Here is a 13,487-nt window from a genome sequence, read left to right as displayed (position 1 = left end):
GATGCGGAGTTTTTTCTCATACGTATAGCAGTCCTGGGATCTCTGGTGGGCTGAATCTGTGGATGTGGAAATGAGGCTAGAGAGGGCGAGTGTAGGTCAGATTTGGGTATTTGAGTACTTGGAGGATTGGCGGCCCCTCCATGTTGTCCTTAATCCTTTTCCCTGATTGTTTTTCTAGCACTTACACTGGTGTCGTTTATTTACTCCTCTCTCTGAAAGAGGACGCTCTGCAGCATCTGCACTGTGTGTTAGTCCCTTCTCTATCCCAGTGGCTGGACCAGTGCCTGTTAGCTTCCTCCATAGACATAATTCTGTGGATGCTCAAAGGCCTTCTTGAGTAAATGAGTGAAAATGAGTGTTAAGAGTAAAGCTGGAAGTAGGCATTTTACTTGATGGTATCTGCTTTATACTTTACAAGGAACTTTAAGCAGTAGGTTTGTCTTTAATATTTATCTTCTATTGTGTTTTCTAGATGTCATTTTTAGAGGTGCTTTTTCTAAATTTTTTTTTTTTTGCTTTGTTACAGCATTCTATTTCACTTTTACTGCCTATGGGTTTTTATTTTAAGATTTATTTCATTGTTAATATACAGTAGTCACAAAAACAAAAGTCTTAATTTTTAATGTTTTGTTATTCAAATGTTGGAGTGCCTTTTCCATGAAAAATTCCTTACTTTAGAAGTAATAATCTTTTTATGATTCTAGCACTTACCTCAGTATCTACTATATTTTCAATATTTGGTAAATGGTTGAATGAATGAGTTTTAGAATTTAATGTCTAGGAAAATGGTGACACTTTGAAAATATACTTACTATACTTAGGTGCTGCTGATGACCCCTTAGCTGACATTTCTGAAGTCTTAAACACGGATGATGACATTCTTGGAATAATTTCAGATGACCTTGCAAAATCAGTTGATCATTCAGGTACATTTGCCCAGTGTCTATTTTATGATGTGAGTGAGAGGTATGTGTGTGTGTGTGTGAAACAAGAGTAGTCATTGAAATAGAAAAAGGTTTTTTCTCTCTTTGGCATTGTCAAACTCATCATTTTATTTGATCTGCCTTGACTTTCCTGCTTTAAGAGGGGAAATAGCACATTAGTAATTTCTGTTGTCTTTTTAATTGCATCAGAGCTGAGACTTCTTGCCTTATGTACCTCGTTTCTTCTTTTGTTTGAGCCGTCCCCCCACTTCCCGCTCCTGTGGTAATCATCCATTTTATTTGGTTTGGGTCTTGTAGGTCTTGATTTATGCACTTTCCAGGTTGAGAGCTCACCTTGTGCATTTGGTAAGAAACAGCAGTGGATGGTGGCTGACTAGCAGTAGTTTGTTCTGTTTTCAGTAGCGGTTTCAGCTGGAACAGCCTGTAGCTGCATGCGTTCTTGTCACAGTGCTCCTGTGTCACTAATCCAGCTCGGTTTCCTCTGTGTGTGCAGCTAAAGCATGGGACGCCTGTGCTGTGCTTTGGGTGACTTTTTCTGTAGTGGTCTTTCTTTTTCTTTTTTTTTTTAATGAATGGTTTTATTCTTTTTAGAAAGTAATCTGTAACATTATATTGATAGTTCCTAGTATAACCTCAAATAAGAGATTAATTTTCACTTGTTGATAGTAATATTGAGGAACGGTGATAAAATAGGCAATAAACCACTTTTAAATGTTACTCTTGCTTAAAAACCAGTTTATGTAAGATACAGCATGTTATAAACATAATCTGCATCTTGTTTTTGACTACAGAATATTTCAGAAATAAGATCTGTAGTTGGACTTGTTCACCAGAGGATGATTTTTACTAAGCATTAAGAGTTCTTGAGCTTTCCATTAGTTAGTGTGAAACTTGATTGTTTTACAACCTGCATATGATAGTTGACCCAGTTGTGTTTGAAACCACAAGTTTCTAAGTTTGAGTTAAAAGTATATTGAACATTATATATTGATTCTTCTTAGAGACCTTTAACTTAATAATATGGTGCTTTTTCGTGTGTAGAAATTAGCAATTTAGAACTAGAAGTGTTCTTTTGTTTCTGAGGAAATGTATTTCCCTTGATTAAACCATAACTTTTTAAGCAGAACCTAAGTTTACAAATATATTGTGCCTAATTTTTACTGATTGACTCCCTGGATTGGTTTAAGAATCTAGATTAATTCAGAATTACAGGCTTTCCATTGCTTTGTTTTAATCCTGTTGTTGTGTGTTAATGCAGGTAAATAGTGTAACGCATTTTGTGTGAGTGTTCAGAATCCACTTTCTAATACACATACCTTGCTCCTCTAGCTGGAATAGACGTTGGTCCGGTCGCTGATGACCCTTCGTCTCTGCCTCAGCCAAGTGTGGGTCAGAGTTCACGGCCTCTAAGTGAAGAGCAGCTCGATGGCATCCTCAGCCCTGAACTTGACAAGATGGTCACAGACGGTAAAGCATTTGCCCTCCATCTGGGCTTTCTAAGGATACGCAGAAATGTAACAGGATCTTCATAGATGTCTGCATGCCAATTAACTTCTATTCTGATCGTTCTGTGACAAATGCTATATTGCATCCGGATATCGACATGGTAGTTGTTAATATTTCCATCTCTTTATTTTATCCTAGGAGCAATTCTCAGCAAGTTGTATAAAATTCCAGGTATTTGTGTTCTGATTCTTTTGTTGATGGAAATAGCACTCCCTGTGCTCTGGCTCTCGTAGTCTCTTAACCGTGCTTATTGTCGTCATGTCTCCTAGAGCTCGGGGGCAAGGATGTGGAGGACTTGTTCACCGCGGTGCTCAGTCCTGCCGCTGCGCCGCCGCCCCCCGTGCCGCCACCGCCCCCTGCGCCCCAGCTGCTGCCCGCGCACGGCCAGGGTACGTCGCCTCTAGACAAGTGTCGTAAGTACGGCCCTGCCGCGTGTGCCCCCTCGCGTCGCGTCGGCCACCACGTGCCCCTCGGTCACCACGCACGCAGACTTGACAAGAGAGGGTCCTCTTTTGCAATGGTGGGGTAGGACCAGCCTCTGAATTCCTGTCAGTCACACCCCCGCCTCCCCGCCTTTCCTGGGAACGCAGCGGCTCACTCTGTGGTCAGAATTCTTTTGCCCACTTCACTGGCAGTGCCCCTGTTAACAGTGCCCGCCTCCTTCCCTGCCCTGTCCTGGTCCTGCATCACCTTTCCTCAGCCGTTCCCGCAGAAATGCTCCGAGAGCTGCTCAGCCTGCGCCGGCTGCCTTGGACTCATCCGTCTGGCCTGAGTCTCAGTCACTCCCTCCGTGGTCAGCACGTCTCCACGCCCACACTCCCCCTGGCTTTCCACTCGTAGTGTGTGGTGCAGATAGAAACGCCCATTTGGGGCATTACGGGTTCCTTGCAGATGGTGAGCTCCTTGAAGGCTCGAGTCACCACTGCCTTCGCTGTATACCTGCCACAGAACACGGCCTCAGTAAATTCTTGGAGGGTAAATCAGTGCCCTTTCTACCTCTGTAGACTGAAATTCCTACTTCCTATAGGCCAATAGGAAATTTGCCTATTTTGTTTAACACACTTTCTTCTACCTATTTGTAACTAGTTGCAGAACAAATTTCAGGCTTTCCTTTCTCCCTCTTTTTGAAGAGCTGAAATCTGATAGGCTAGGATCAAAATTTTGTGGGCATAGATAAGGAGATACTGCTTCAGACTGTATTCTTGATAATTTGAGTATCGGGTCCTCTCTATATATCCTGTTGTCACTGCTTTGTGATTCTGTACTGAACTGAATGATTTATGATGATGCTTTTATTTCATACACTGTATTTGTGTAAGTGCTGAAAAACACAGATAATTTAATGTTACCTTGGCCACAAATTTTGTGTATACATGAACATTTCTATAAGGCACATAATTGAAATGTTTTAGTTTCTACCAGTTTTAGCCGCTAAACATCAATTTACCATGATGTTTGCTAGACCAAATGTGATTTACATTTGGATGAAACAGATTCATAAGTGCTTCTTGACATAATTGTTCCCGTACGCTTTCTTAATCATTAAGAACTCGTCCGTGTTTCTCTTCACAGCATATAAAAATAAAAGCAACTGTCTCCAAGTTTTCGGAAACTAGAAGTATTTCAAAAATCAAATCAGTTAAAGATGTATTCCTTTATAAAAAGGTTTTATGATCATTGTTTAAATCATTTCATTGTGCAGTCTGATGTTTAATAAGATACTGAGGATTAGGGAGATTGATGTTTACTTGGAGAGGAGGTGGGTGTTGGCTAGGTGCTTACGTGTAGCTCGGAGATGACGAAGGCTGACCACCCACCAGAGTTTATAATTGTAGTATTGTAGACTTTCAGGTAGACAACTCATTTCTGTTATTGTTGACGTGGTTCAGTCACTCGGTTGTGTCTCTTTGCAACCCCATGGACTGTAGCATGCCAGACTTCCTCGTCCTTCACCATCTCCTAGAGTTTGCTCAAACTCATGTCCATTATAGTGAGCATAATTCAAGCAGAGCTGTAAGAGTCTCTGAGATTTCAGCATTTGTGTTTGAAAGAATAATAACTTAAGGATAAAATATCTTCAGATCACAGGCAGGGAGACGTGCCTGTTTAGGAATGGCAGCTCTGCTACGTCCCAGAGCAAAGGAGGAGAGGTAAAAAGGACAGTGTTTAAGGAGGCCAAACTAGAAAGTGCGACACGGGGGCTAGATTTTGTCTGGACAGCTAGGCATTGGCAGTTGGCCTTTTTTCCTCCAGCCTTTGGAGACCTCGCACCAGTGAAATGATCTGATGAGTCACATGTTTTGGCAAAGTAGCTCTGGTGTTAATATTGGAAGTGGATTTGGGATGGGAAGAGTTGTATATTAATGAGTTTATTTCAGTTAGGACTGAATGAAAAATTGGGTTCCATGTGAATATATCTGCAGTAGTAACTGAAAAAGTAGGATTGTGCTATCAATTGGGTGTACGATGTAAGGAGAAAGGAAAGAAACTGAACTGGACTGTATATATGTCAGGCTGGCCTGGAAGATAATCAGTCGTGCTGTAAACTTGAAACATGGAACAGAGGGGAGAGAGACAGAATGTGTGTGTAGAGGAGAGAGGTGGAGATGTAATGAACTTAGTTTTAGGCCGTTTTTACTTTGTTAGAAATGAGCATATACATTGTTCTGACTTACAGACATTTGCAGTTGTTCAGAGCTGTAGGTAAAAGCTTAGGACTTGTCTGTTTAGTGATCAGAAGGGTAAGATTTCTTAAGAGAATATACTTCAGTAGAATGTAGAATCTTGAACTCTTTTTAAGTGAATGTAATAAATTATATGCTTCACAGCTGGTTCATATTCATATACAATTGCATGCTCCTTTTCTTTCCCTCTTTTGAGGGTTGGATGAAAGTGAAAAACAGGTGGAGACCCTGAGTACGAGGTAGGGTCTTAGCGGTGACGCTCGTGACACAGTCCATAAGGCCAGTAGAGGGAAAGGTGGTGTGTTGTTCCCTTGGGTCAGACAAGGCTGTCGTGATCCTTGGTGGAGCAGCCTGGTAGGAGCGGAGAGGAGGGCAGAGCGTGGTGTGCTGGCAGTTACGCAGGTCAGAAAGCGGAGAAGGGAAGTTTCAGGAAGACTGAGAGTAACTTGAAATCACTTTAAATGGAGGCTACATGAAGTAACTTTTCAATCAGTTCTTATCCATGCTTTGAAAAAGATACTAGTATGACCAGGTAATGGTAAACTTGAGAGGTACAGGGTAGCGGGTGGAGACCACCTCCTAATTAAAATCATAATAAAGGAAAAATGCTTTGCATTTATTTATGTGCACAGCAACAACAGGCTGTTTAATTTCTCTGGGTCTTTCTTTTTTCTTTTTTGCATAAATGTAGCTACACAGGATAACCCATTCCATGGAGTTGGTGTGAGGACCAGCGAGTTAATTAATGCATGCAAAGCCTTTAGTGCAGGGCCAGGCTAATAGGCAATAGCTGTTGTTGTTACATAACCTTCCAGTACGGTTGTGTTGTGGGCACAGTCGTCAGTGCTGGTAGAGTGCCACGGGACTGCTCCCATTCTCAGGGCCAGAAAGGGAGCTCTGGTTTAGCCTAATTACATGCAAGCAAGACACTTGATATTTTTCAGTGAAATACATTGCTTAGTGGAACCTCCTTTTCTCTTAAGATGAAAATAGAGGTAGCATTCTACTTGGAATGAATGCAGAAATCTTGCTCCTTAAATCTAATCCTTGGAGGGAATTTCGGTGTCCTCAGACACTTGGCTGTTGTGGAGTCCCAAACCAGTGGGCTGCCCTGCCGTTCTGCAGGAGGAGCCCTAACCTGATGTTGGGTGTTTCCAGGACCAGTGCCCTTGAGACAGACCCTGAAGATCTGTGGACGTTCAGCCCCAGCGTCCTCAGACAGGAACTTGAGAGTTGTAATGCAGGATCAGGTTTAGCTGACCGGACATTCTGTGGTGCTGAGCGTGTTGTGGGCAAGGCACCTGTGGTTGTTCTTCTTTCTAACCATTTGGCAAGTGGTCAGGTTAGGAGTACTCTGTCGTTGTGCTAACCTCATGACTGGTTTTTGTTTACATAACTAACTGGTGATACAGGTATGGATCTTCAGTGTTGTTCTGAGTGTTACAATTATCAGTAGAGGCCATGTATTTATTACTTGAAAGTGTGTCTCTAAGTTGGAGGGGTTTTCTCGCCTTTTCCAGTTTTATTGAGAGATAATTGACATACAGCTCTCTATAGTTTCAAGTATATAGCCAACAGTTTACCTTACATCATGAAATGATTACCACTGTAAGTTTATGGAAGAGATTTTTGAAGATACACCCCAAAAAGGTGTTTTTTGTGTGTGCTTTTTTTTTGGCTGGAAAATTGCTTGGCTAAGGACAGTTGACTTACTACCAAATAGTTTAGGAAAACAGACAATCACAATAAGGGTTGGAGTTCTGTGTTTGTGCAGAGTTTGGGGAAACACAAGGTGGTCTTATGGTTTGCCTTATGTCTCTGAGGAAAGAAGATATGAAGATGATGGAATGCGAGTTAAAAGGGACTTGGTGCCTGAAACTCCAAGTAGTGAAAATTAGGTTAAAAAAAATTACATTTTTAACAGTAATCATCTAGTTTATAATGGTAGGTGCAATATTGCTTGTTCCCAACTACTTTAGAGAAAAAGTGCCAATTTAAGAATAATAGGTGGGGTTTTTATTTGTATATGGAATATCTGTTCATAAATTTTGAGTGAAGAAGAGGATTTGATAAAACCTAACTATCATTTCTTGAGATTGATTTTTTTTTCTTAGAGCTCATATGTGCTGGATACTTACTGTGTAGTGGGCACTGTGCTGAAAACTGCACATACAGTATGCCAGTTACATATATTACAGAATACCTTCATTTTTTAGAAATAGTGATTGATTCTGCTTCTCACAAGTAGCAGAATGAAGATTCAAGCCTAGGACATCAGACTCCAAAACACATGCTACTCCCATCATACCATGATGAAGTAAACAGAATTATAGAGAAATATTTCAAAATTTTATAGCCAAAAGTCACTCTTTAAGCAATATTTTACAGTATAATATTGGGGGGAAATTCTACTTTTGAGTAGTATTACAGATTTTTATTGAGAAATATTTCTGCTACTTTTAAATTATTTTTGAATGATATGCTTTCTTCTTTGAAGATGTCTTTTCACGGATGCCACTCATGAACGGCCTCATAGGACCCGGTCCTCACCTCCCGCACAATGCTTTACCTCCTGGAAGCGGACTGGGGACTTTCTCTGCCGTAGCACAATCCCCCTATGCTGACACCAGGTATTTAAAAGCCTTGACTTTACAAATCATTTCTGTTATATAGGTGTTGATCAGTCTGACTTACTGTGACGAGTGTTAGTGTCGTAAAATCATGGTGATCTTTGCTAAAACCCATCAAACATTGTAGCTGTGGGTTTAATGAAAGTGTACTTGACCATAGTACTTAGAAAGCTGTTCTGTGTTTATGAAGTAAAGTTGTTTATCATTTGGCAGGGATAAAAATCCGGCATTTAATCCATTGGCTGGTGATCCTACCAACTCATGGACACCGTCGGCTCCCCCTGTGGAGGGAGAGAATGACACGATGTCAAATGCCCAGAGGAGCACTCTCAAGTGGGAAAGGGAGGAGGCCCTGGGTGAGATGGCCACAGTGGCTCCAGTTCTCTACACGAACATGAACTTCCCCAGCCTGAAGGAAGAATTCCCGGGTAAGTCACGGAGACGGCATAGCTGTCCGTCCGACTGGCTTTCCCACACGTGTGCTGACAGGCTCTTGGGTTTTTGCTTCCCTACACTAGAGGGCCCGGTATCACCATCCGTTCTTACCTAGAGTGATTGTGTAACTTGAAGATTCCCTAGGTACCTAGAGACATCTTTTGCATTTTCTTCGTCCTAAGCCCTGTACCCATTTGCTATTTCCTCAGAGTTAATTTCAGTTAATGAAGTGATTGTAGCTCTTAGCAGTCTTCTTAAATACGTGGAAGTCCGTATTGTGTTACATGCATAGTTCTAAAAAAAAGAACATTTCCTAGAATAGAAACTTATTATCTAATCAGAAGTATTAAGTTAGGCTAAATTAGACCCAGTTCTGAGTATTACTCACATGGAAACTAACTCATTAGTTCCCCTTCTCCCCAGCTGTCCAACCTGTTTGAAAAAAGCAGATGGTGCAGTGTTACCATTTTTTTGAACATTCTTATTAACTGGAGGACGAAACATTTGGATTAACGAAATGTCACTGACAGAATATTTGTAAGCAAATGCTGACTTATTATCTTGAGTTAATGTTGCAAGACAAACCAGGATTTGAAAAGGACATTTAAGCTCTGTCTTGAAATTTTTCCCAGCTGTCAACATAATGGTGCTTTTAAATTACTAGAAGGGTACCTAGAAGTGGATTTTCTTATGGATGTTCCCTGTCTTTTATGTGCTTTTTTGCTTTGGACGCCTTGTAGTACTTTATTCATCATGTATAGAAATAAATGCTACCTTATCTAACAATAGAAATCAGTGGTTTAATGCTGATAAATCAATGGTTTAATGTTAAACCAATATACACATTTTTCAAGTTATTTTTTTTTTAATCACACTTCCTTTTGCTGCTTAGAAAGGTCTGTTAAGTCACTTAAAACGTCAGTGTAAATTGTCCTTAGATTGACACTATAGGTTTTCTTTTTAAAAAGTAATTTTCTTTAATAGATGTACTGTGCGATTCTAGAAATCATGAAATATCATGTTACGCCTGTTGGCTTCTCAGCTGACTGCCTTTGTCACTGGCTTTGTTGACGCTCTCTCTTTCTAAATATGGACAGGACCGTTTGTACATGTTGCTGACTGTTGATCACACCCAAACTTCAGTTTTGGTTTCAACCTGTCCTGACACAGGTTGAAATCACTGCTTTCTCCTGTCAGTGTGTAAGCAAATACTGATGCTTATTTTTAATACTGGTTACTTCCTTTTGGTCAATGTGATAGACTTGTCTTATGTATAGATGTTTTCCAAAACTTTTAGCTTTGGTTCTGGTAGCATCTTACATAGTTGAGGGAATTTATTTTATCTGGCTTAACTTTATCTTGGCTGCTTAGAACTTTGATGTAAAAACTTCAGCTCTGCAGGTGAGATTGTTAGTGAGGTAGCCTGCATTCAGAGGTATGTTTGCCCTATTGTGTACCAGGAACTCAGTAGTGTACAGAGAACAAAGTACAGGAGTATTCACTTAAGAAAATAAGGACAAGACAGATGCAACCGTGAGCAGTTTACCAACTGTTTTATTAAGACGCGTCATTATTGTGGCTGTGTAAGTGTGTATGCTGTGTGCTTTCGTTGCAGACTGGACGACTAGAGTGAAGCAAATTGCCAAGTTGTGGAGAAAAGCAAGCTCACTGGAGAGAGCACCATATGTGGTATTTACAGAGCTGCTGTGTGTTATATCCTTAAACAGAATACCTGAACCTTACTCTCATTGTCTTAGTTTAATAAAAAAATTTTCCATTGCAGAAAAAACCTATGTTGAATACTTGTACAACTAATAACCAGCTTTGTTTTATAGTGATTACCTCACTCATGATGTCTTAAAATAGAGGGTGACATTTTCACAAGCTGGTGAACAGAACCAGCATGTTGAAGCTTGAAGTCACTTATTTTGAGAGCATGGTTAATTCATTTCACTTAAATTGCTTTATCTCTTCAAAAAAGTACTAAATTTTGCAACGGCATTAATGTGCCTCAGTTATTTTCAAAATAAGCCCTTTTTGTATGAAGTTTAGTAGGGAATCTTTGTGTATCTTAAAAGAGACATATCTGGACACTTTGAAGGAGTTTTTGAAATAAGGACTTTGCCAGGAATTACTCAGTCAGTTCGGGTCAGTTCAGTTGCTCAGTCGTGTCCAACTCTTTGCCACCCCATGAATTGCAGCATGCCAGGCCTCCCTGTCCATCACCAACTCCCGGAGTTCACTCAAACTCATGTCCATCGAGTCGGTGATGGCATCCGGCCATCTCATCCTCGGTCGTCCCCTTCTCCTCCTGCCCCCAATCCCTCCCAGGATCAGGGTCTTTTCCAATGAGTCAACTCTTCTCATGAGGTGGCCAAAGTACTGGAGTTTCAGCTTTAGCATCATTCCTTCCAAAGAAATCCCAGGGCTGATCTCCTTCAGAGTGGACTGGTTGGATCTCCTTGCAGTCCAAGGGACTCTCAAGAGTCTTCTCCAACACCACAGTTCAAAAGCATCAATTCTTCAGCGCTCAGCTTTCTTCACAGTCCAACTCTCACATCCATACATGACCACGGGAAAAACCATAGCCTTGACTAGACAGACCTTTTTTGGCAAAGTAATGTCTCTGCTTTTGAATATGCTGTCTAGGTTGCTCATAACTTTCCTTCCAAGGAGTAAGCATCTTTTAATTTCATGGCTGCAGTCACCATCTGCAGTGATTTTGGAGCCCAAAAAAATAAAGTCTGACACTGTTTCCACTGTTTCCCCATCTATTTTCCATGAAGTGATGGGACCAGATGCCATGATCTTAGTGTTCTGAATGTTGAGCTTTAAGCCAACTTTTTCACTCTCCTCTTTCACTTTCATCAAGAGGCTTTTTAGTTCCTCTTCACTTTCTGCCATAAGGGTGGTGTCATCTGCATATCTGAGGTGATTGATATTTCTCCCGGCAATCTTGATTCCAGCTTGTGCTTCTTCCAGCCCAGCGTTTCTCGTGATGTACTCTGCATAGAAGTTAAATAAGCAGGGTGACAATATACAGCCTTGACGTACTCCTTTTCCTATTTGGAACCAGTCTGTTTTTCCATGTCAAGTTCTAACTGTTGCTTCCTGCCCTGCATATTGGTTTCTCAAGAAGCAGGTCAGGTGGTTTGGTATTCCCATCTCTTTCAGAATTTTCCGCAGTTTATTGTGATCCACACAGTCAAAGGCTTTGGCATAGTCAATAAAGCAGAAATAGATGTTTTCCTGGAACTCTCTTCCTTTCCTGATGATGCAGCGGATGTTGGCAATTTGATCTCTGGTTCCTCTGCCTTTTCTAAAACCACCTTGAACATCTGGAAATTCATGGTTCATGTATTGCTGAAGCCTGGCTTGGAGTATTTTGAGCATTACTTTACTAGCGTGTGAGATGAGTGCAATTGTGCGATAGTTTGAGCGTTCTTTGGCGTTGCCTTTCTTTGGGATTGAAATGAAAACTGACCTTTTCCAGTCCTATGGCCACTGCTAAGTTTTCCAAATTTGCTGACATATCGAGTGCAGCACTTTGACAGCATCATCTTTCAGGATTTGAAATAGCTCAACTGGAATTCCATCACCTCCACTAGCTTTGTTGGTAGTGATGCTTTCTAAGGCCCACTTGACTTCATATTCCAGGATGTCTGGCTGTAGGTGAGTGATCACACCATCGTGATTATCTGGGTCGTGAAGATCTTTTTTGTACAGTTCTTCTGTGTATTCTTGCCACCTCTTCTTAATATCTTCTGCTTCTGTTAGGTCCAGACAATTTCTGTCCTTTATCGAGCCCATCTTTGCATGAAATGTTCCCTTGGTATCTCTGATTTTCTTGAAGAGATCTCTAGTCTTTCCCATTCTGTTGGTTGCCTCTATTTCTTTGCATTGATCGCTGAAAAAGGCTTTCTTATCTCTTCTTGCTGTTCTTTGGAACTCTGCATTCAGATGCTTATATCTTTCCTTTTCTCCTTTGCTTTTCACCTCTCTTCTTTTCACAGCTATTTGTAAGGCCTCCCGAGATAGCCATTTTGCTTTTTTGCATTTCTGTTCCATGGGGATGGTCTTGATCCCTGTCTCCTGTACATGTCACGAACCTCATTCCATAGTTCATCAGGCACTCTATCTATCAGATCTAGACCCTTAAATCTATTTCTCACTTCCACTGTATAATCATAAGGGATTTGATTTAGGTCATATCTGAAAGGTCTAGTGGTTTTCCCTACTTTCTTCAATTTGAGTCTGGATTTGGTAATAAGGAGTTCATGATCTGAGCCACAGTCAGCTCCCAGTCTTGTTTTTGCTGACTGTATAGACCTTCTCCATCTTTGGCTGCAAGGAATATAATCAGTCTGATTTTGGTGTTGACCATCTGGTGATGTCCATGTGTAGAGTCTTCTCTTGTGTGGTTGGAAGAGGGTGTTTGCTATGACCAGTGCGTTCTCTTGGCAAAATTCTATTAGCCTTTGCCCTGCTTCATTCCATATTCCAAGGCCAAATTTGCCTGTTATTCTAGGTGTTTCTTGACTTCCTACTTTTGCATTCCAGTCCCCTATAATGAAAAGGACATCTTTTTTGGGTGTTAGTTCTAAAAGGTTTTAGAACTTTTAGAATTATTAGGGTATTTTATAAGATTCACCATTCAGATGGTTAATTAGTTTCTCCCAAAGAGCCAAGTTAAGATTGTCAACTGGATCCAAATCTTTGCTTTCATTTTAAGGCATTTTAAATCTGCATTATTGTTGTGAAAAACACACAGCTACTTTGTGCTCTGGTCTTCAGCTTATGTATTGCCAGTGATGCTGACTGCTTGGAGAAAGCAAACCATTGCTGTTTTGGGGCGATGTGTTGATGATTCTTTGTTTTGTTTTCCCTTGACTGGCAGAGGTAATGGCAGGGTATTTTTAATGTTTCTCAATGGTGGGTTTTTTGTTTGTTTATTTTTTAATGTTAAGCTTCAAATTCCTGATTTTGGATTTGGAGAATTGATTTGGTATTCTCCTTTTCTGTAAATTTAGAGAGGTATTAATCTTTTCATTTTTGAGGAGTTTGTTACCAGAATTAGGAATGAAAAATGTTAGATTACACCTGGGTTCTCTACCCTTGTTCAAATAGAGAGATGGAAACAAGTCTTCAATGGGAACATGCCTTATAAGAGGCGGAAGTTGGGGTGGCGTCTGATCTTTTCATGTAAGAGGCTATAAGTTCTCAAGGATAATATTTCAACTATTTAACCTGACATTTTCTTGCTTTGGTATGATAAAGTTTGTCATAGT

The 13,487-nt window shown here is 40.6% G+C and overlaps 1 protein-coding gene across 18 annotated transcripts in view; it reads left to right on the top strand.

The window, feature by feature from the left end:
• Positions 1-13,487, top strand: part of KMT2C (lysine methyltransferase 2C) — a 246,845-nt gene that overhangs the window by 190,091 nt on the left and 43,267 nt on the right. For 11 of the 18 annotated variants that reach the window (XR_005724389.1, XM_040260112.1, XM_040260108.1 and 8 more), the window contains 8 exons: positions 822-926; positions 1,242-1,289; positions 2,274-2,411; positions 2,589-2,621; positions 2,720-2,863; positions 7,632-7,764; positions 7,978-8,192; positions 9,815-9,888. Coding sequence is in view for 17 of the 18 variants with exons in the window: in XM_040260112.1 (XP_040116046.1) it covers positions 822-926; positions 1,242-1,289; positions 2,274-2,411; positions 2,589-2,621; positions 2,720-2,863; positions 7,632-7,764; positions 7,978-8,192; positions 9,815-9,888 (890 nt within the window). In the remaining variant the exon portion in view is untranslated. The remainder of the gene's footprint in view (positions 1-821; positions 927-1,241; positions 1,290-2,273; positions 2,412-2,588; positions 2,622-2,719; positions 2,864-7,631; positions 7,765-7,977; positions 8,193-9,814; positions 9,889-13,487) is intronic. The other 7 variants (XM_040260124.1, XM_040260114.1, XM_040260123.1 and 4 more) reach the window with 4 other exon arrangements.

The sequence above is a fragment of the Oryx dammah genome, unplaced genomic scaffold (assembly GCF_014754425.2).
Source record: "Oryx dammah isolate SB20612 unplaced genomic scaffold, SCBI_Odam_1.1 HiC_scaffold_18, whole genome shotgun sequence".
Lineage (NCBI taxonomy): Eukaryota > Metazoa > Chordata > Mammalia > Artiodactyla > Bovidae > Oryx > Oryx dammah.
Note: the sequence above shows the minus strand (reverse complement) of the source record. Positions and strands in the feature narration are given on the sequence as shown.